This window comes from Mastigoproctus giganteus, chromosome 3 (genome assembly GCF_048544385.1).
Source record: "Mastigoproctus giganteus isolate SK-2022 chromosome 3, ASM4854438v1, whole genome shotgun sequence".
NCBI classification, from domain to species: domain Eukaryota; kingdom Metazoa; phylum Arthropoda; class Arachnida; order Uropygi; family Thelyphonidae; genus Mastigoproctus; species Mastigoproctus giganteus.
The window spans coordinates 98641296-98659459 of record NC_143577.1 but is presented as its reverse complement, the minus strand read 5'-3'; the positions used below and the strand labels follow the sequence as shown (position 1 = coordinate 98659459).

The 18164-nt window shown below is 38.3% G+C and overlaps 1 protein-coding gene across 1 annotated transcript in view; it reads right to left on the bottom strand.

Moving 5' to 3' along the window:
- The window catches only part of LOC150088179 (solute carrier family 35 member E2B-like), a 90559-nt gene that overhangs the window by 69461 nt on the left and 2934 nt on the right, over positions 1-18164 (bottom strand). The window contains exon 2 of the mRNA XM_090370059.1: positions 10255-10384. Coding sequence (XP_090226185.1) covers positions 10255-10384 — 130 coding nt within the window. The remainder of the gene's footprint in view (positions 1-10254; positions 10385-18164) is intronic.

The following is an 18164-nucleotide window of genomic DNA, read 5'->3' as shown; positions in this document are numbered from 1 at the left end:
AAAGCTTTTGACACTGTTGCGCACGAAAGACTATTATACAAATTGGAGCAGAATGGTATTAAGGGTAAGTTGCTAAAATGGATAAAAGGATGGTTAAGTGGTAAATAATGGACACTGCTCTTCATGGACCAATTTTATTAGTGGAGTCCCTCAGGATTTGGTGTTGGGCCCACTACTGTTTGGTATATTTATCAATGATATTGATGAAGGTATATCAGGCCAACTGTCCAAGTATGCAGTTTATACAAAGGTTGGCAGGGTTGTTAATGACAGTATGCTGCTGCAACAGGATCTGGAAAAGTTCGGCAGATGCGCTGAGAAGTGCCAACTGAAGTTTAACATTGACAAATGCAAAGTATTTGAGATGGGTAGAATTAACCCCGGAGAAATGTACCAACTGTGTGGTACTACATTTAGGGTGGTAGAAAATGAAAAAGACATGGGAGTAATTGTGCAGTCAGTTATGAAGTTTTCTGAGCAATGAAGACAGGCTGCCAGATCAGGTCATGGGGTATTGTTAATGATATACAGGAATTTTGCTAGTAAGGAAAAGGAGGTGATTATCCCTTTGTATAAGGCAATAGTCAGGCCACGCCTTTAGTAATGTGTATACAGGTCTGGAGGAGTCATTTTAGGAAGGATGTAGACTTGGATGAGTTCAGAGAAGGGCAACAAGATTGGTAAGGGGAAAACGAAGCGGTCCTCTTACCAAGAAAGGCTTAAGTTAAAGGCTAGCCTCATTAGCCTTTAAAGGCCAATGGCTTGTGTTAAAGGCTAGCCTCGTTAGCCTTTAAAGGCTTAAAGACTAATGATATTAGGAGTAGGAGCCCGGCGGAATTACTTAACAAGTACAGATTGAATTTTAAAGTGTCTGCAGTTCTGAACAGACACAATACGAGGGAGTATATGATGAGAGCCTTGTCGATCACTTCGGCCCTGGAAAGATTGTGCAAGGCTCAATGGGTAGAATTTTTCTCAGCCTGGTCTGTACTTGTTAACAGGAGAGACTGCTTCTACAGGGATGGGATACACTTAAATAGAAAGGGTGCAAGAATATTTGCTGATGCTATCGAGGCAGTGCAGGGTATTTCAGAGACTGCTGGGAGTTGTTGCAGTACAAGTAAACACATGGGTTGTTAGGGTAGCTAAGAATAGAAACAGGTGCATGTATACTTGCGTGTACACCGATGCTAGGAGTTTGGTAAATAAATTTGATGAATTTGAGGTATTGCTCAAAACATCAAAGGCAGATATTGTTGGGATATCAGAGACGTGGTGTCACACAGACATAAGGAATGCAGAACTGGAATTTTGGGAGTACAATGTGTACAGAAAGAATAGTGAAGAGTGAAGTGGAGGAGAAATTCTTGAGGATAAACATAAAAAAAAGGCACCCAGGGTGGATGGGATCGATCCAGTTATATTAAAGGAGGCAGCAAAGGAAGTAAGCAAACCCTTAGCCATAATTATGAGAGCTTCTTTGGACTCAGGGGGAGGTACCCATAGACTGGAGTTGTGCAAATGTGACCCTAATTCACAAAGGAGGATTAAAGGCTGACACAAGTAATTATAGACCTGTGAGTTTAACTTCTGTTCTAGGGAAATTAATGGAGGCACTGGTTAAAGAAGCACTGCAGGATCATCTAGATAAGACTTCAGTTATAGCTCGCACAAAGCATGATTTTGTTAAGGGAAAGTCTTGCCTGACCAATTTGATTGGATATTATGATGCAGTCACAAAAGAACTGGATGCAGGGAATAACTTTGATATTATATATTTGGACCTTAGAAAGGCTTTTGATACTGTTGCACAAATTCGAGCAGTGTGGCGTTGGAGGCAAATTGCTGCTATGGATAAAGGGATGGTTGAAGTGGGGGAGAAGACAGACAGTGGTAATCAATGGACACTGCTCATCATGAACTAATGTTATTAGTGGAGTCCCTCAGGGTTGGGTCCATTGTTGTTTTCTGCATTTATAAATGATATCGATGATGGTATATCAAGCTTAATGTCAAATTTTGCAGATGATACAAAGGTTGGCAGGGTTGTTAAGGACGCTACTGATGCTATGCTGCTGCTACAGGATCTGAAAATTTTTTTTTTTTTTTTTTGGTAGTTGTTGGCGCATCGGCTTCTGTGGCCATAATGCACCTCCCAAGGTTTTTGCAGTACTTTGATCCAAGCCCGAGGCGGGATTTGAACCCGCGACCTTTGGGTTGCCAGGCAGGCACTTTACCCACCCAGCTAGCCCAGTCAGCTTAGGATCTGGAAAGGTTGAGCAGATGGGCTGAGAGGTGGCAAATGAAGTTTAACATTGACAAATGTAAAGTACTACATATGGGAAACAGTAACCCCAGAGCAAAGTATTAACTCTGTGGTACTTCACTGACATTGGTAGAGAATGAAAAGGACCTGGGGGTAATTGTGAAGGCAGATATGAAGTTTTCTGAGCAGTGCAGATGGGCTGCAAGAGTAGCTCATGGTGTCTTGTCAATGATATACAGGAATTTTTCTAGCAGGGATAAGGCGGTGATTATTCCCTTGTATAAGGCAATGGTCAGGCCACACCTTGCATACTGGATAAGTCTGGAGGCCTAATTTCAAGAAGGATGTAGAGCTGCTTGAACAAGTACAGAGAAGGGCAACAAGATTAGTGATTGGAACAAATGGTTGTTCTTACGAAGAAAGGTTTAAGTTTTTGCAAATTACAGTGTCTGGAGACTAGGCACCGGTCAGGTGAACTGATAGAGGTGTATAAAGCCTTGAATGGTTTGAGCATGCTCAATGCCGATGGGATTCTTCCTCTTGCTCAGAATAATCACCTGAGAGAGCATAAATTCAAATTGAGGATAGATGTGCAGAAATTTGCATTTGCTAGCGGGTAGTTGGTTGGTGTAACAGACTTCCATCCCTTGTTGTGGAAGTTGATAGTCTAAATAAATTTAAGGCTCAGCTGGACAGGTATTTCGAACGAACGGAGGGGTGAAATGGGAGTGGGGTGTTTTTTTTTTTTTTTTTGGCTGATGCTGCATAAGCTTGCTTTCTTGCATCATATGCTTCTTCTAATGCTAAGTTCTGCAAATTGCAGCAGCTGGAGACTAGGCACCTGCAAGGTGATATGATTGAGGTGTATAAGGCCTTGAATGGGTTAAGCATGCTGAATTCTGATGGAATTCGTCCACTTGCTCAGATTATGAACCTGAGGGGGCATAAATTCAAATTGAGGAAAGAAAGCTTTACAATTGATGTGCAGATATTTTCCTTTAGCCAGTGGACAGTTGATTGCTGGAACAAACTTCCATCTGTCATCGTGGAAGTTGACAGCTTAAATAAATTCAAGGAGGATCCGGACAAACTTTTAGTGGGAATGGATGTGTGAAATTCTTTTCCTTTTTTTTTTTTTTTGGCTGATGTTACATAAGCTCATATGCTTGATTTTTTTGTATCACATGCCTCCACTACTACTAATACAGTGGATTCCGGTTATTTGAGCCACCGGTTAATTGGGGCAGCAGTTTATTTGGGGCAAATCTTAAAAAACAGAAACAAATCGAGAAAATAGCCAGGGTTTACTTCACTTAATTGGGACAGCATGCTGTTTAATTGGGGCAAGAGACCGCAGCACTGGAGATTACCCTGCGATTGTCTCCAACGGTACCATGTGGTTCAGTCGAAATTCTGGAGGTCACAACCATAAAACAATAAAAACAATTAGCAGCCACCTGTTCATTAGCATTGGCATCTGTTAGTGCAATCCATCATAAACGGATAGTAAACTCGATCTTACTGAATTTGCGATAATTCCGACAGCTGGAATTCTGTGGGTTATTATGGTGAAATGTGTTTACACTTCAATGAAATCTTCAATCCTATAAAAAAACTAATTTTCAGAATCTTCTCTCCATTCCTATTTTTAAAGCTTCATAATTTGTTACTCCGGTTTCAGTTGCTCGTATCATGTTACTTTCAATTAGTGTGTGCCATGTTCTTTTACTGATTGCTTATCTTTTTACTGTTTTAAATTTTAACCTCCACCCACAAATGTCAGTGAACAGAAATGTCAACTAGTTTAGTATGTACATATTACAGTACGTATTAATTATTCCGATTATCACGTATATTCTTCCGATTTTCACGTATCATTTAATTTTTTAATTGGTAAGGTAATAAAGGGTAAATTTGTGCTTAATATATCTTTACTTTTATAGACTGTGGATAATATTCCTCCTATTTTTGCTAATTAGAATCGCTCTTTAATAGAATTAAAATTCAATTCACAAACGTGATCACAATGACCAGCGCTTACTACACATTGTATAGTGAACGATATTTTACTATGGTGAGTTCGTTGTAACGTGATTTGATTGTACAGTGAATAAATTGTAAAGAGGGGTATACATTGTATTTTTAACTATTTATGTGGAACTTCGGATAACTGGGGAAGCCGCTTAATTGGGCCAAAATGCACTAGTCTCGAATAACCAGAATGGACTGTACATAAAAAATAGAATAATAAAGGTAAAAAAAAAATAGAAATATTCATTTGAAAAGAGGTAATTTATAATAGTTTTTCCATTTTGCTGTACGGCCTAAAATGCATCTACGTGTCATGGTCACAAGTCAGTGATTTGTCAGTACTGGTCTAAAAATAAGTTACTGACATTGAAGTTACTTGAACTAGCAATTTCATATCATTTCTTCATGATTAAAAATGGAGATCACAAAACACTAACAAAAAGAGAATTCAAAAAGAGGGCTTGAATTATGAAGTATTCAAAATCAAAAGAAAACTTTTCAGAATAATAAAGTAAAAAAAAAAAAAAAAGTAAACTGCAGCCATTATCAACCCACTGCAGGATGAAAGCCTCCTCAACAATTCATGTTGAGGACCATAATCTGCCACACACTGGTCCAGTGAGGGACAAGACCATATTTAGCAGTCAGGGGCTTGAACCCCAGTCTACTCAAAGAACACAAGCTCTTTGAGTAGACTTTGTTGAAATAAGAGATTATACAACTGCACTCGTGCCAGTTCCACAATACCACGTGAAAGCTGATACTGGACAGTTGGCTCTGCATTTTAGACTTGAAAACAATATCCACAGTGAGTTTGAAACCATCAAAATTGGCCTATAAATGGTTTATTGGAATGTTTTCTTTTCTGCTTGTTTCAATAAACTCAATCATTTTTTTCCTTTAAAATTTAAGTGGAGTTCAGTGTTGTTTAATCTCTTATTACAATTAATTAACAAGGACTACCTTTCAGTAACTTTATGGTAACTTAATTTTTCTATGCAAAATGAAACAATCCTCAGTTGTTTCTACTCCCCTACTGACAAGTAGAGGACACAGTGAGTATTCATAAATGGGCATTTCAGAGTGGATCAGTGTAACAAGTGGTGATCCCTCTTGTTTCTAAATCTTTCTTAATGAAAATGAAGAAAGGTCTCAAAGTTGGCTGACAAACAATGTGGAAGGGTGGTAAGTAACAAGAATTCAAGCAACCAGCTAAAAATGTGGTCAGGAAAATGGCAATTAATATTAAATGCTAATAAATATAAGTTCTTGCACTAAGGAAATAAAAAAAAAAAATCCAGGAATAACTTACAGAATCGGTGAGAGTGGGGTCTAAAAATGGTTCAAGATAAGAGACTTGAGGACCCTGTTATAGCAACAGCCTTGAAAATTTCCATACAGAAAAAAAAAAAAAAAAAAGGTGTTCTATCAATTAGCATTAGCAGAGGCATTTGATGCAAGAAAGCAAACTTATGCAGCATCAGCCAAAAAAAAAAAAAAAAAACCCACTTCCACTTCACCCCTCTGTTCGTTCGAAATACCTGCCCAGCTGAGCCTTAAACTTATTTAGGCTATCAACCTCCACCACAAGGGATGGAAGTCTGTTCCACCAACCAACCACCCGCTGGCTAAAGGCAAATTTCCGCACGTCTATCCTACATCTGTCTTTCCTCAATTTGAATTTATGCCCTCTCAGGTGATTTTTCTGAGCTAGAGGAAGAATCCCATCAGCATTGAGCATGCTTAAACCATTCAAGGCTTTATACACCTCTATCAGATCACCTCGCTGGTGCCTAGTCTCCAGACACTGTAATTTGCAAAACTTAAGCCTTTCTTCGTAAGAGCACCCCTTTGTTCCATTCACTAATCTTGTTGCCCTTCTCTGTACTCGTTCCAGCAGCTCTACATCCTTCTTGAAATGAGGCCTCCAGACCTGTATACAGTACTCTAGGTGTAGCCTGACCATTGCCTCATACAATGGAATAAACACCTCCTTATCCTTGCTGGAAAAATTCCTGTATATCATTGACAATACTCCATGAGCTACTCTTGCAGCCCGTCTGCACTGCTCAGAGAACTTCATATCTGCCTGCACAACCACCCCCAAGTCCCTTTCATTCTCTACCACTGTCAGTGTAGTACCACAGAGTTGATACGTTGCTCTGGGGTTGCTGTTTCCCATGTGTAGTACTTTACATTTGTCAATGTTAAACTTCATTTGCCACCTCTCAGCCCATCTGCTCAACCTTTCCAGATCCTGTTGCAGCAGCATAGTGTCAGTAGTGTCCTTAACAACCCTGCCAACCTTTGTATCGTCTGCAAACTTGGACATTAAGCTTGATATACCATCATCAATATCATTTATAAATACAGAAAACAATAATGGACCCAACACTGAGCCCTGAGGGACTCCACTAATAACATTAGTCCACGATGAGCAGTGTCCATTGATTACCACTCTCTGTCTTCTCCCCCTCAACCACCCCTTTATCCATAGCAGCAATTTGCCTCCAATGTCACACTGCTCCAATTTGTGTAGCAGTCTTCCATGTGCAACAGTATCAAAAGCCTTTCTAAGATCCAAGTATATAATATCAAAGTTATTCCCTGCATCCAGTTCTTTTGTGACTGCATCATAGTATCCAATCAAGTTGGTCAGGCAAGACTTCCCCTTAACAAAACCATGCTGTGTCTGAGCTATAACTGAAGTCTTGTCTAAATGATCCTGCAGTGCTTCTTTAACCAGTGCCTCCATTAATTTTCCTGGAACAGAAGTTAAGCTCACAGGTCTATAATTACTTGTGTCAGCCTTTGATCCTCCTTTGTGAATTGGAGTCACATTTGCACATTTCCAGTCTATGGGTACCTCCCCTGAGTCCAAGGAAGCTCTCATAATTATGGCTAAGGGTTTGCTTACTTCCTTTGCTGCCTCCTTTAATATAACTGGATAGATCCCATCCACCCCGGGTGCCTTTCTTGTGTTTATCTTCAACAGTTTCTCCTCCACTTTACTCCCAGTTATTTCAAGATTCTGTAGCTTACTGCTAGAGTTGAATACACCTCTGGCATTCCCCTTGCTGAATAACTCCTCATGTGTGAATGTCGATGCAAAATATTCATTTAGTTTGTTAGCTACCTGAGCAGGATCATCAACAGTTGACCCATCAATATCAAGTGGACCAATCTGATTCATCCCCTTCCTTCTAGAGTTTACATAAGTAAAGAACTCTTTGCTGTTTTACTTTGCATCCCTTGCCAAGGATTTCTCGTAATCTGCCTTCGCCTGCCTAACCTCCTTTGTAACTTGGTTGCATATCAACTTGTATCTATCATAGGCTTCTGTGTCATGTGTTAATTTGTAAGTATCCCATGCATTTTTCTTCTCTGCCATATGCCTCATTAGTTCATCTGACATCCATTTTGGCCTAAACCTTGAACAATATTTCTTAGTTGGTATGTAAAGCCTAGTAGCTTCCAGGATAAGTTCTTTGAATGCTTCCCATTTTGAATTTGCTGTTGGTAACATCATCAGTTGGTCCCACTGTATAGAATTTAAATACTGTCTCAGTCCATCGTAGTCGCCTTTACGGAAGCAATAACCCTTCCCTTTACCCCTAATGGTAGTTACCTCTTTGAGTAAATCCCACTTCAGCACACTGTGATCACTGCCACCTAGTGGTTCATTTATCTGCAGGTTCATTAAGAATCACTGCTGATAATCAAATCAAGAGTATTACTCCCTCTAGTTGCCTTCCGAACATGCTGATGTAGAAAACAATCATCCAATAAATCCACAAAAGCCCTGCTAGTGCGTGAGTAACCAGCCCCCAAATTCCAGTCAATATCTGGGAAATTAAAATCTCCCATTATAAGACTCTCTGATTTAGTGGCCCACTCTATTTCCCTGTACAGTTCCTTATTATACTCATCAGAGTCATTAGGCCTATAGCACACTCCTACTCTCAATTTTGATCTCCCAATGCTTATGTCACACCAAACTGACTCAACACTGCGCTGTCCAGCGATGTCGACTGGCTTCACTTCCTTGGTTTTTATGTGTTTCTTAACTAATAGCATAACCCCTCCCCCCTTCCTATCCTGTCTATCCTTTCTGTAGACGTTGTACTCCCCAAATTGCAGTTCTGCATCCCTTATATCTGTGTGACACCACGTCTCTGATATCCCAACAATATCTGCCTTTGATGTTTTGAGCAATACCTCAAATTCATCAAATTTATTTACTAAACTCCTAGCATTGGTGTACACACAAGTATACCTGCACCTGTTTCTATTCTTAGCTACCCTAACACAACCCATGTGTTTACTTGTACCGCAATGGCTCCCAGCAGTTTCTGAAATACCATGCATCTTGTTTTTCAGGCTTCTGCTCATTCTAATAGAAGCAGTGCAAGAATCTCTTTCACCTATGCCAGTGGCTACTGTCAATCTATTGGTCTTTGTCTCCCTGCAAGCTATCAGTTTTCTGACCCACCTAACACTGCCTCGATAGCATCAGCAAATATTCTTGCACCCTTTCTATTTAAGTGTATCCCATCCCTGTAGAAGCAATCTCTCCTGTTAACAAGTACAGTCCAGGCTGAAAAAAAATTCTACCCCTTGAGCCTTGCACAATCTTTCCAGGGCCGAAGTGATCGACAAGGCTCTCATCATATACTCCCTCCTATCGTGTCTGGGCAGAATTGCAGACACTTTCAAATTCAACCCTAATTCTCGGCTTTTGTTCAGCAGTGACCTGTACTTGTTAAGTAATTCTGCCGGTCTCCTACTCTTAATATTATTAGTGCCAACGTGTACAACTATATCACCTTTTGTGCCCTTAAAAGATGATATTCGCTCTACAATGTCATCAACCTTTGCCCCTGGCAGACATACCCTGGTCCTGTTCCACCTATCTTTTTTACAAAGCATGTTCCCCGTTTCCCTGACAATAGAGTCACCAACAACTACTAGTTCCTTCGGGACCAGCGCATTCTGCCTTGGGTGTTGCCTCCGTGTCATGCGATGCCCAAGTGCAAGCTCTGGCGTTGATGTGGGCAGCTGAGAGCTTGATGGGCCCCTCAATTTAGTTTCTTCGAGGGCATCCACCCTGTCCTTCAAGCTCTCATATAGGCCCACAAGAACGCCGAGTTGTTGCCTGATATCGATACACTCCTTGCATCGTGCACACACAAAGACAAATTAACATAGAACCAAGAAGACCTGTCTTTTCTCTGTTGTTCCTATGGAGACTGGCTGAAAAAAAGTGCAGATCGCAAAGCTGGGTAAACAAACAGCTTAATTGTAGGGTAGGAAATGGCTGAATAAGGTGCACAAGGCCCTGAGATGAGTAAAATAATGATTGATATACATTTTAACTGGTAAGTGAAATGTGAACAATAACCTAAACAAATCGTGAAAAATGGAGAACCAGAGGATGGGAGGTAACAAATATAAAACCAGAAAACTCAAATGTTGTGCAGTTACCTTTAGGCAGTGTGTTGTAGACTGCTGAAATAAATTACCTTCCAAGGTAGATAAGGAAGACAGTTTGGCCAAGTTCAAGGCAGAATTCAATGCTCACTTTTTTGATGAGAAAAATGAATAATTAGGGAAAGGTTTTTTTTTTATTTATTTTTATCTTTTGCTGATGCAAAAATAAATTCACTTCCTCACATAATTTTCTATTCTATTACCAACATTAATATTTTCTGACAGAATTTTGATAAAGAAAAAAGTATGCTTTCAAAACATGGATCTGGATGTTGTGAACAAAAATATATAATACTGATCAGAATAAATTTAGTTATCTCATAGCGTACTGTGGAATGCAGCCATCTACAAGCAATTTATAGTCTAAACCTTCATATTTAATTTTGTAAAAATAAAATACTATTGCTGTTAAGAGTTCATTTTATTTTTCCTATTCCAAAAAGTTTAAATTATTTGGAATACAATACCTTAAACTTCCAACCAAGAGCATGTTGCGTTTGAATTGAGTCCTATGCTCTCCTAAATTCTGATAGAGACCACAAGGATAGTTCATCTGTATATAACCACAAACACCACACAGCAACAGCTGAACAGATCCTAAGCACAAAAAAATAATAAAATAATAATATATTTAATTTAAAAAACTGATTACAGAAAATATTTACTTGTACCATTTTTAAACACAGGTAACCCTCATATAACACGGTAGTTAGGTTCCTATAAAATGCCATGTGTTATATGGGACTAAGAAAAAGTAAAAGGGGAGGGGGTACCCCCACCTTTTACTTTTTCTTCCAAAAGCTAACAAAAATGCACTCTTTTGTTAATAAAATGTTAACAAAACTATCAAAAATACACCATTCTAGATTTCGTGTATTTTCTGCTCTCTTTAAAAAACCGTAATCTGGGTTTGTTTGCTTTTGCTTGATAAATCTTTGTAAATTTCATGGTATGGAACTAAGCATTTTTGAAGCTCCCTTTTGCAGACCAAAGACAAACAACTTTGGGCTCCTTTCATTCAAGAATCTGCATTCAAAAAATAAAATTCTAATTGCTCGGCTAACTTTATACCTTCCTGTATGCTTTTTGGTGTAAAATTTGGAAGTTTAGAAATTTCATCTGCGCTATCATCCTCTGAATTGATTTGGTTTTACCTCCGATGCCATTTCCACCAAATCCGCTTCACCAGCCGCTTTTTCTACCAGTATTTCTTGAACATGTTTAGTAATCATATCTTTTTTTATTTTTTTAGTATTTAAAAAAATACTAAAAAAAAAAATACTCGGGGGACACACAACATAAATTGTGTGTGTCCTGAGGTCAATTTTCTGTTTTGATCGACAAAAAACCCCCAGTTTCTAGGAGAAAAAAACCACACTAACCTTGCCTGAGCCTGACTAACTCAGCCACGTTGTGAAAAAGACCCATAAAACTTCCTCCTTTCATCAACAGAATCCAAACTTAGGTCTTTTCCAGCCGGTGTGAGGAAGAGGACGATTCTATCAACTGTGCTATCTCCGAGGGCTTCAGTAGTCATATCATTAAAACTTTCCCATCCTACCAACGTAACAAGTTCTACTATCGCACTGATTCCGTTTTCTGCTGGCTCGACCATATTTCCCGAATGAACTGACTCTGGCCATACATTTTTCCAAACGCATTTAACGTTGACAGTTTACTTCTTTGAGCGATAAAGCTATAATTCTGATACAGTCCACAACCGAGAAAATGTTTCCATGCCTTCATTACTTCAATAGATTCAGAATCATTTTTTCCCAAAATCCATTGTAACGATTTTCTGATGTAATGAGTTTTAAAGGTTGACATAATACCTTGATCTAATGGCTGAATGAAAGAAGTTATGTTAACCTAGTACAACTGTGGTGGTAGAAACATAACTTCTTTTGGATGTTATTAATTAAATAACATAACTTCTTAAATCTTTTGGATGGCCTGGTGTGCTATCCAATAGTAATAAAACTTTGAAATCTAGATTTTTCCATAAGTTCAACAGCACAGAATGTAACACGGGAATTTCCCAAGAAAATAAAATACACTGATTTCTCAATAATTTTTTTTTTTGACTAGTGAGTCAACAGCGGGAATTCAAAAAGAGTGGAAACATTGAAAAATTACATCCAACATAATAGCAGGGTTTTCCCTGCACAAAAGCTCAAAAATATCCTGTTATTCGATGTTTGCTGAAAATTCTCTAATCGTGTTAGAGCTAAACAGTGTTATATAAGTACTAGTATAAAAATGGGGATTCTTCTCACTGCCAATAGAATTATCCTTTTAAATGAAATGAATAACACTTTGATTTAGCAGAGTGTGTGGGGTGAATAACATTCATATCACTATTTCTCCCCCCCCACTACTGTGCTGTGCTATAGAGTGTTGGGCAGTTAAAGAAGATTGTTATGTCAGTGATCACAGAGGTGGCCATACCCATTACACAGTGCTTGCCCTCAGTCACCTGCCAACATAACATGACCCACTACTCTACCAAAAAGTTAACTGAGATACTTTTGAGATGTGTTAAACCAACAATTTAATGAACTGTAAAGGGAAAAAGAATGCTGATTATGTACAGGATTAAGAAGTCCTGTACAGAGCTTCCTGTGCATCAATTAAAATTGAAGAAACTTAAGCAGAAGTTTGTTCCCTGGTGGGCAGCTTGAACTGTTGTATCTAGGACAGATGTACACAAACTTGGTAGAGAATAAAGAAAACTAACCACCTGAGAAAACTAAGCAGTTAAAATATACTGATCTGACTTAAATGTACCAAATAAATTGGTCCAAACCACCAGAAATAATGACTTTTTGGGTCTTGTTACAAACTGAATATCAACAAATTTATGCCCAGGGAATTTTAAAGTACCTAGTACCAAAATTTACAGTACTTTATGAGGTTACCCAGGAAACCTAACTTACCTCTATAGAGAGGATAATAGAGAGAATAATTGCCAAAGATAACCAGACTATTGAAACACATGGTCAGAAAAAAAAAATAAATAAAAATAAACAATAATAATCATCTATGATTATTTGCAGTGGTTGACATTAATCTTAATGAAATACAGACATCTGCAGAATTAAATTCCCAAGAGAAAAAAAAACTATATAAATTAATACCAGAGAATCTTGTTAACATGTATAATAAATATATGAGAGTAGGCACTTTTCCAAAAGTTTGGGAACTGGCCCCATTGAAAATAACTCAAAGAGAATAACAAAATTGAATTAGATTCAGAAGCCTAGAGACCTGACCCCCCCCCACCACCACTGTGGGATGCATTTTTCCACAGATTACACACTAGCTCTGTTTTCTGCAGTGAAAAACCTAGCAAGTGATGGGTGACGATATAAGAATTAAAAAAAAGTACATCATGAGAAATTAAGTAATGAGAATGGGATACTAATTTAACAACTAATGCTAAAATTTACATTTTATAATTATAAAAAAATCTGAGGCAGAAATCCTGAAAGGTTAAATGAAGCTATTCTTCCACACTTGGGTAAAGTTAGTTTAATTTAATCCTATCACATAATATACACAATTGAATAACAGTAAATACTTATAAACAGAACAGAACTGCAGTACATTTTTTTCCTTTTAAATTATTTTAACAGAACCCACATCTGTAATTGTATTTTGTTCTACATAAATTAGTATTCACAGGCTGATTTAGGTTTTGTAGGCTAAAAAACCTGAAATAACTCACAGGGGAACACTACCGCATTCTCAAATCTGCTAGTTACAGCCTCAATTGCAGTAGACTTTAAAATTCCTAATCTGAGCAAGAGGAAGAATCCCATCAGCACTCAGATTTCCCAACCCATTCAGAGCCTTATAACACCTTATTGATGGGACTGAAGGAATTTCTAAAGTCTTCTGCAATTGAACCCACACCTTTCCAAATGAGTAATATACTGAATAACAGAAATAATATAAATTAATGAAGTTTTTATACTTATGGTTTTAAAATTGTTTGCTTGAAATTTAAATGTCAACTGTTCCATAGTTTTGGCAAACATAAAGACAGAGATGAGAATCATTTTTGCCATGATAAAAAAAAATACTGAAGTTTAATTATAAGTCATTTATGCTTCATGTAGTTAAAGTGTAAAGCTAGACAATTTTTAACTTTTTAAAATATTTGCCAGCAAAGAAATTCCAGGGATACAACTGGAATTTCAGTGGAATTTGAGAAATGAGATATTATGATATGGAAGAGAAACTGGAATGCTTTATCACACCAGTGGAATGCTCATTCAGCTGCAACAGTTCATGGGTTCTTAAATTATTCTTAAACAGAATCCCAAAAAGAACTTAGTTTATTCAGCTCAAGTTAAAAAGTTGTATGCACTCGTGCGTGCGTGTGTAGGCAGCCGACGCAGAAAGCAAGCTTATGCAGCATCAGCCAAAAAAAAAAAAAAACCATCCCATTTCACCCCTCCATTTGTTCCAAATGTCTGTCCAGCTCAGCCTTACATTTATTTAGGCTATCAACTTCCACAACAAAAGATGGAAGTCTGTTCTACCAATCAACTACCCATTAGCTAAAGGCAAATTTCCGCACACCTATTCTACAACTGTCTTTCCTCAATTTGAATCTGTGCCCACTCAGATTATTAATCTGAGCAAGATGAAGAATCCCATCAGCATTCAGCTTGCTCAACCCATTCAAGGCCTTATAACACTTCAATCAGATCACCTCGCAGGTGCCTACGCTCCAAGCAATTTGCAGAATTTAAGCCTTTCGTGGTAAGAGGACTCCTTTGTTCTTCTCATCACTCTTGTTGCCCTTCTTTGTACTCCTTCTAGCAACTCTACATCCTTCCTAAAATTAGGCCTCCAGAAGTGTACATAGTACTCTAGCCTGACCATTGCCTTGTATACCGGGATAATCACCTCCCTGTCCCTGCTAGCAAAATTCCTATATATCATTGACAAGACTCCATGACCTGCCCTGGAAGCCGCTCTGCACTGCTCAGCATATTTTCATATTTGACTTCACGATTACCCTCACTTTCCACTTCCCTGAGTGTAGTACCACACAGATGGTACGTTTTTCTTTGGTTATTGCTACCCATATGCAGTACTTTGCATTTGTCAGTGTTAAACTTCAGTTTCCACTTTTCAGCCCATTTGCCCAACTTATCTATATCCAGTTGGAGTAGCATACTGTCTTTACTGTCATTAACAACCCTGCCAACCTTTATATCATCTGCAAACTTGGACATTAAACATTACATATTTTCATCAATATCATTGATAAATATACAAAACAACAATGGGCCCAACACCAAACCCGGTGGAACTCCAATAATAACAATTATCCACGAAGAGCAGTGTCCACTGATTACCAATCTCTGTTGTCTCCCACTCAACCATCCCTTTATCCATTGTAGAAACTTACCCTTAATGCCATACCTGTCCAATTTGTGTAGCAGTCTTCCATGTGCAACAGTATCAAAAGCTTTCCTGAAATCCAAGTTTATGATATCAAAATTATTTTTGGCATTCATTTCCTTCCACATCATAGTATCCAAACAAATTGGTTAGACAAGACTTCCCTTTAACAAACCTATGCTGTGTCTTAACTATTACTGCAGTCTTGTCTAGATGATCCTGCAATACTTCTTTAACCAGTGATTCCATTATTTTCCCAAGAACACAAGTTAAAATAACAGGTCTATAGTTACCTGTGTCACCTTCTGAACCCCCTTTGTGAATTGGTGATACATTTGCACACCTCCAGTCAATTGGGACCTCCCTGGAGTCCAAGGAAGCTCTCGTAATTATGGCTAAGGGTTTGCTTGCTTCCTTTGCTGTCTCCTTTAATATAACTGGATAGATCCTGTCCACCCCAGGTGCCTTTTTTATGTTTAACTTCAACAATTTCTCCCCCACTTTGCTCTCAGTTATTACAAAATCACTTAGCTTTCTGTTAGAGTTTGATAAAATTCTGTCACTCCCATCATTGAATAACTTCTCATGTGTGAATGGAGATGAAAAATACTCATTTCAGTTATTTCAGCTACCTGAGCATGATCATCAATAGTCAACCCATCTATGTTAAGTGGTCTAATCTGATTCATCCCTTTCCTTCTAGAGTTTACATAAGTAAAGAACTCTGCTGTTTTTCTTTGCATCCTTTGCCAAGGATTTCTCGTAATCTGCCTTCACCTGCCTAACCTCCTTTGTGACTTGATTACAGACTAGTTTATATCTGCCATATGCTTCTGTGTCACCTGATACTTTACACGCATTCCATACATTTTTCTTCTCTGCCACAAGCCTCATTAGTTCATCTGACTTCCATTTAGGCCTAAATCTTGAACAGTATTTCTTAGTTGGTATGAAAAGCCTAGTAGCTTCCAAGATTAATTCTTTGAATACTTCCCATTTTGAATTTGCTGTTGGTAACATCATCAGTTGGTCCCACCGTATAGAATTTAAATACTGTCACAGACCACCGTAGTCACCTTTGCGAAAGTAAAAACCGTTCCCTTTACCTCTGATGGTAGTTACCTCTTTGAGTAATTCCCACATCAGTACATTGTGATCACTGTTACCGAGTGGTTCCTTTATCTGCAAATTCTTAATGCATAAATAATCACTGCTGATAATCAGACCAAGAGTATTACTCCCTCTGGTTGCCTCTCAAACATGTTGCTGTAGAAAACAGTCATCCAATATATCCACAAAAGTCTTGCTAGTGTGCGAGTGACCAATCCACAAGTTCCAGTCAGTATCTCGAAAGTTAAAATCTCCCATTATAAGACATTCTGATTTACTGGCCCACTATTTCTCTGTACAAATGCTCATTATACTCATCAGTTTCATTAGGCCTATAACACACACCTACTCTCATTCTTCCTTTACCAGTGCTTATGTCACACCAAAAAGACTCAAGATTACATTATACTTGCATGTATACCAATGCTAGAAGTATAGTAAATAAATTTGATGAATTTGAAGTGTTGGTCAAGACATCAAAGGCGGATATTGTTGGGATATCAGAGACGTGGTGTCACACAGATATAAGGAATGCCGAACTGCAATTTGGGGAGTACAATGTGTACAGAAAGGATAGACAGGATAGGAAGGGAGGAGGTGTTACGCTGTTAATAAAGAAAAACATAAAATCAAAAGAAGTGCATCCAGTTGATATAGATGAACAGTGCACTGTTGAGTCAGTTTGGTGTGACATAAGCACTGCGAAAGCAAAAATAAGAGTAGGAGTGTGTTATAGGCCTAATGCCTTGAATGAGTACAATGAACAATTGTACAGAGAAATAGAGTGGGCTAGTAAATCGGAATGTCTTATAATGGGGGATTTTAACTTCCCAGATATTGACTGGAACTTGTGGGTTGGGCACTCACACACTAGTCAGACTTTTGTGGATTTATTGGATGATTGTTTTCTGCAGCAGCATATTCGAGAGGCAACCAGAGAAAGTAATACTCTTGATCTGGTTATCAGCAGTGATCATTCATGTATTAGGAATTTGCAGATAAAAGAACCACTAGGTGGCAGTATCACAGTGTACTGACATGGGATTTACTTAAAGATTTAACTACTATCAGGGGTAAAGGAAAGGGTTTTTGCTTCTGTAAAGGCGAGTACAGTGGTCTCAGACAGTTTTTAAATTCTGTACAGTGGGATCAACTGACAATGTTACCAACAGTAAATTCTAAGTGGGAAGCATTCAAGGAATTAATCGTGGATGCTACTAAAAGGTTCATACCTATTAAGAAATATTGTTCAAGGTTTAGGCCTAAATGGTTGTCAAATGAACTAATGAGACTCGTAACAGAGAAGAAAAATGCATGGGATGCATATAAATTATCAAGCGCCTCAGAAGCATATGGCAGATATAAGTTAATCTGTAATCAGGTCACAAAGGAGGTTCGGCAGGCGAAGGCAGATTACAAGAAATCCTTGGCAAAAAATCTACGAAAAACAGCAAGGATTTCTTTACTTATATAAACTCTAAAAGGAAGGGGATGAATCTGATCGGTCCACTTGACATCGATGGTTCGACTGTTGATGATCCTGCTCAGATAGCAAACAAACTGAATGAGTATTTTGCATCTACATTCACACGTGAAGAATTATTAAAGTTTGAAAATGGCAGAAGGTTATCAAATTGTACCAACATATTTAATGATTTTGTAATAACCGAGAGCAAAGTGGAAGAGAAATTGTTGAAGTTAAACGTAAGAAAAGCACCTGGAGTGGATGGGATCTATCCAGTTATATTAAAGGAGACGGCAAAGCAACTAAGCAAACCCTTAGCCATAATTATGAGAGCATCCTTGGACTCAGGGGAGGTTCCCACGGACTGGAGATGTGCAAATGTAT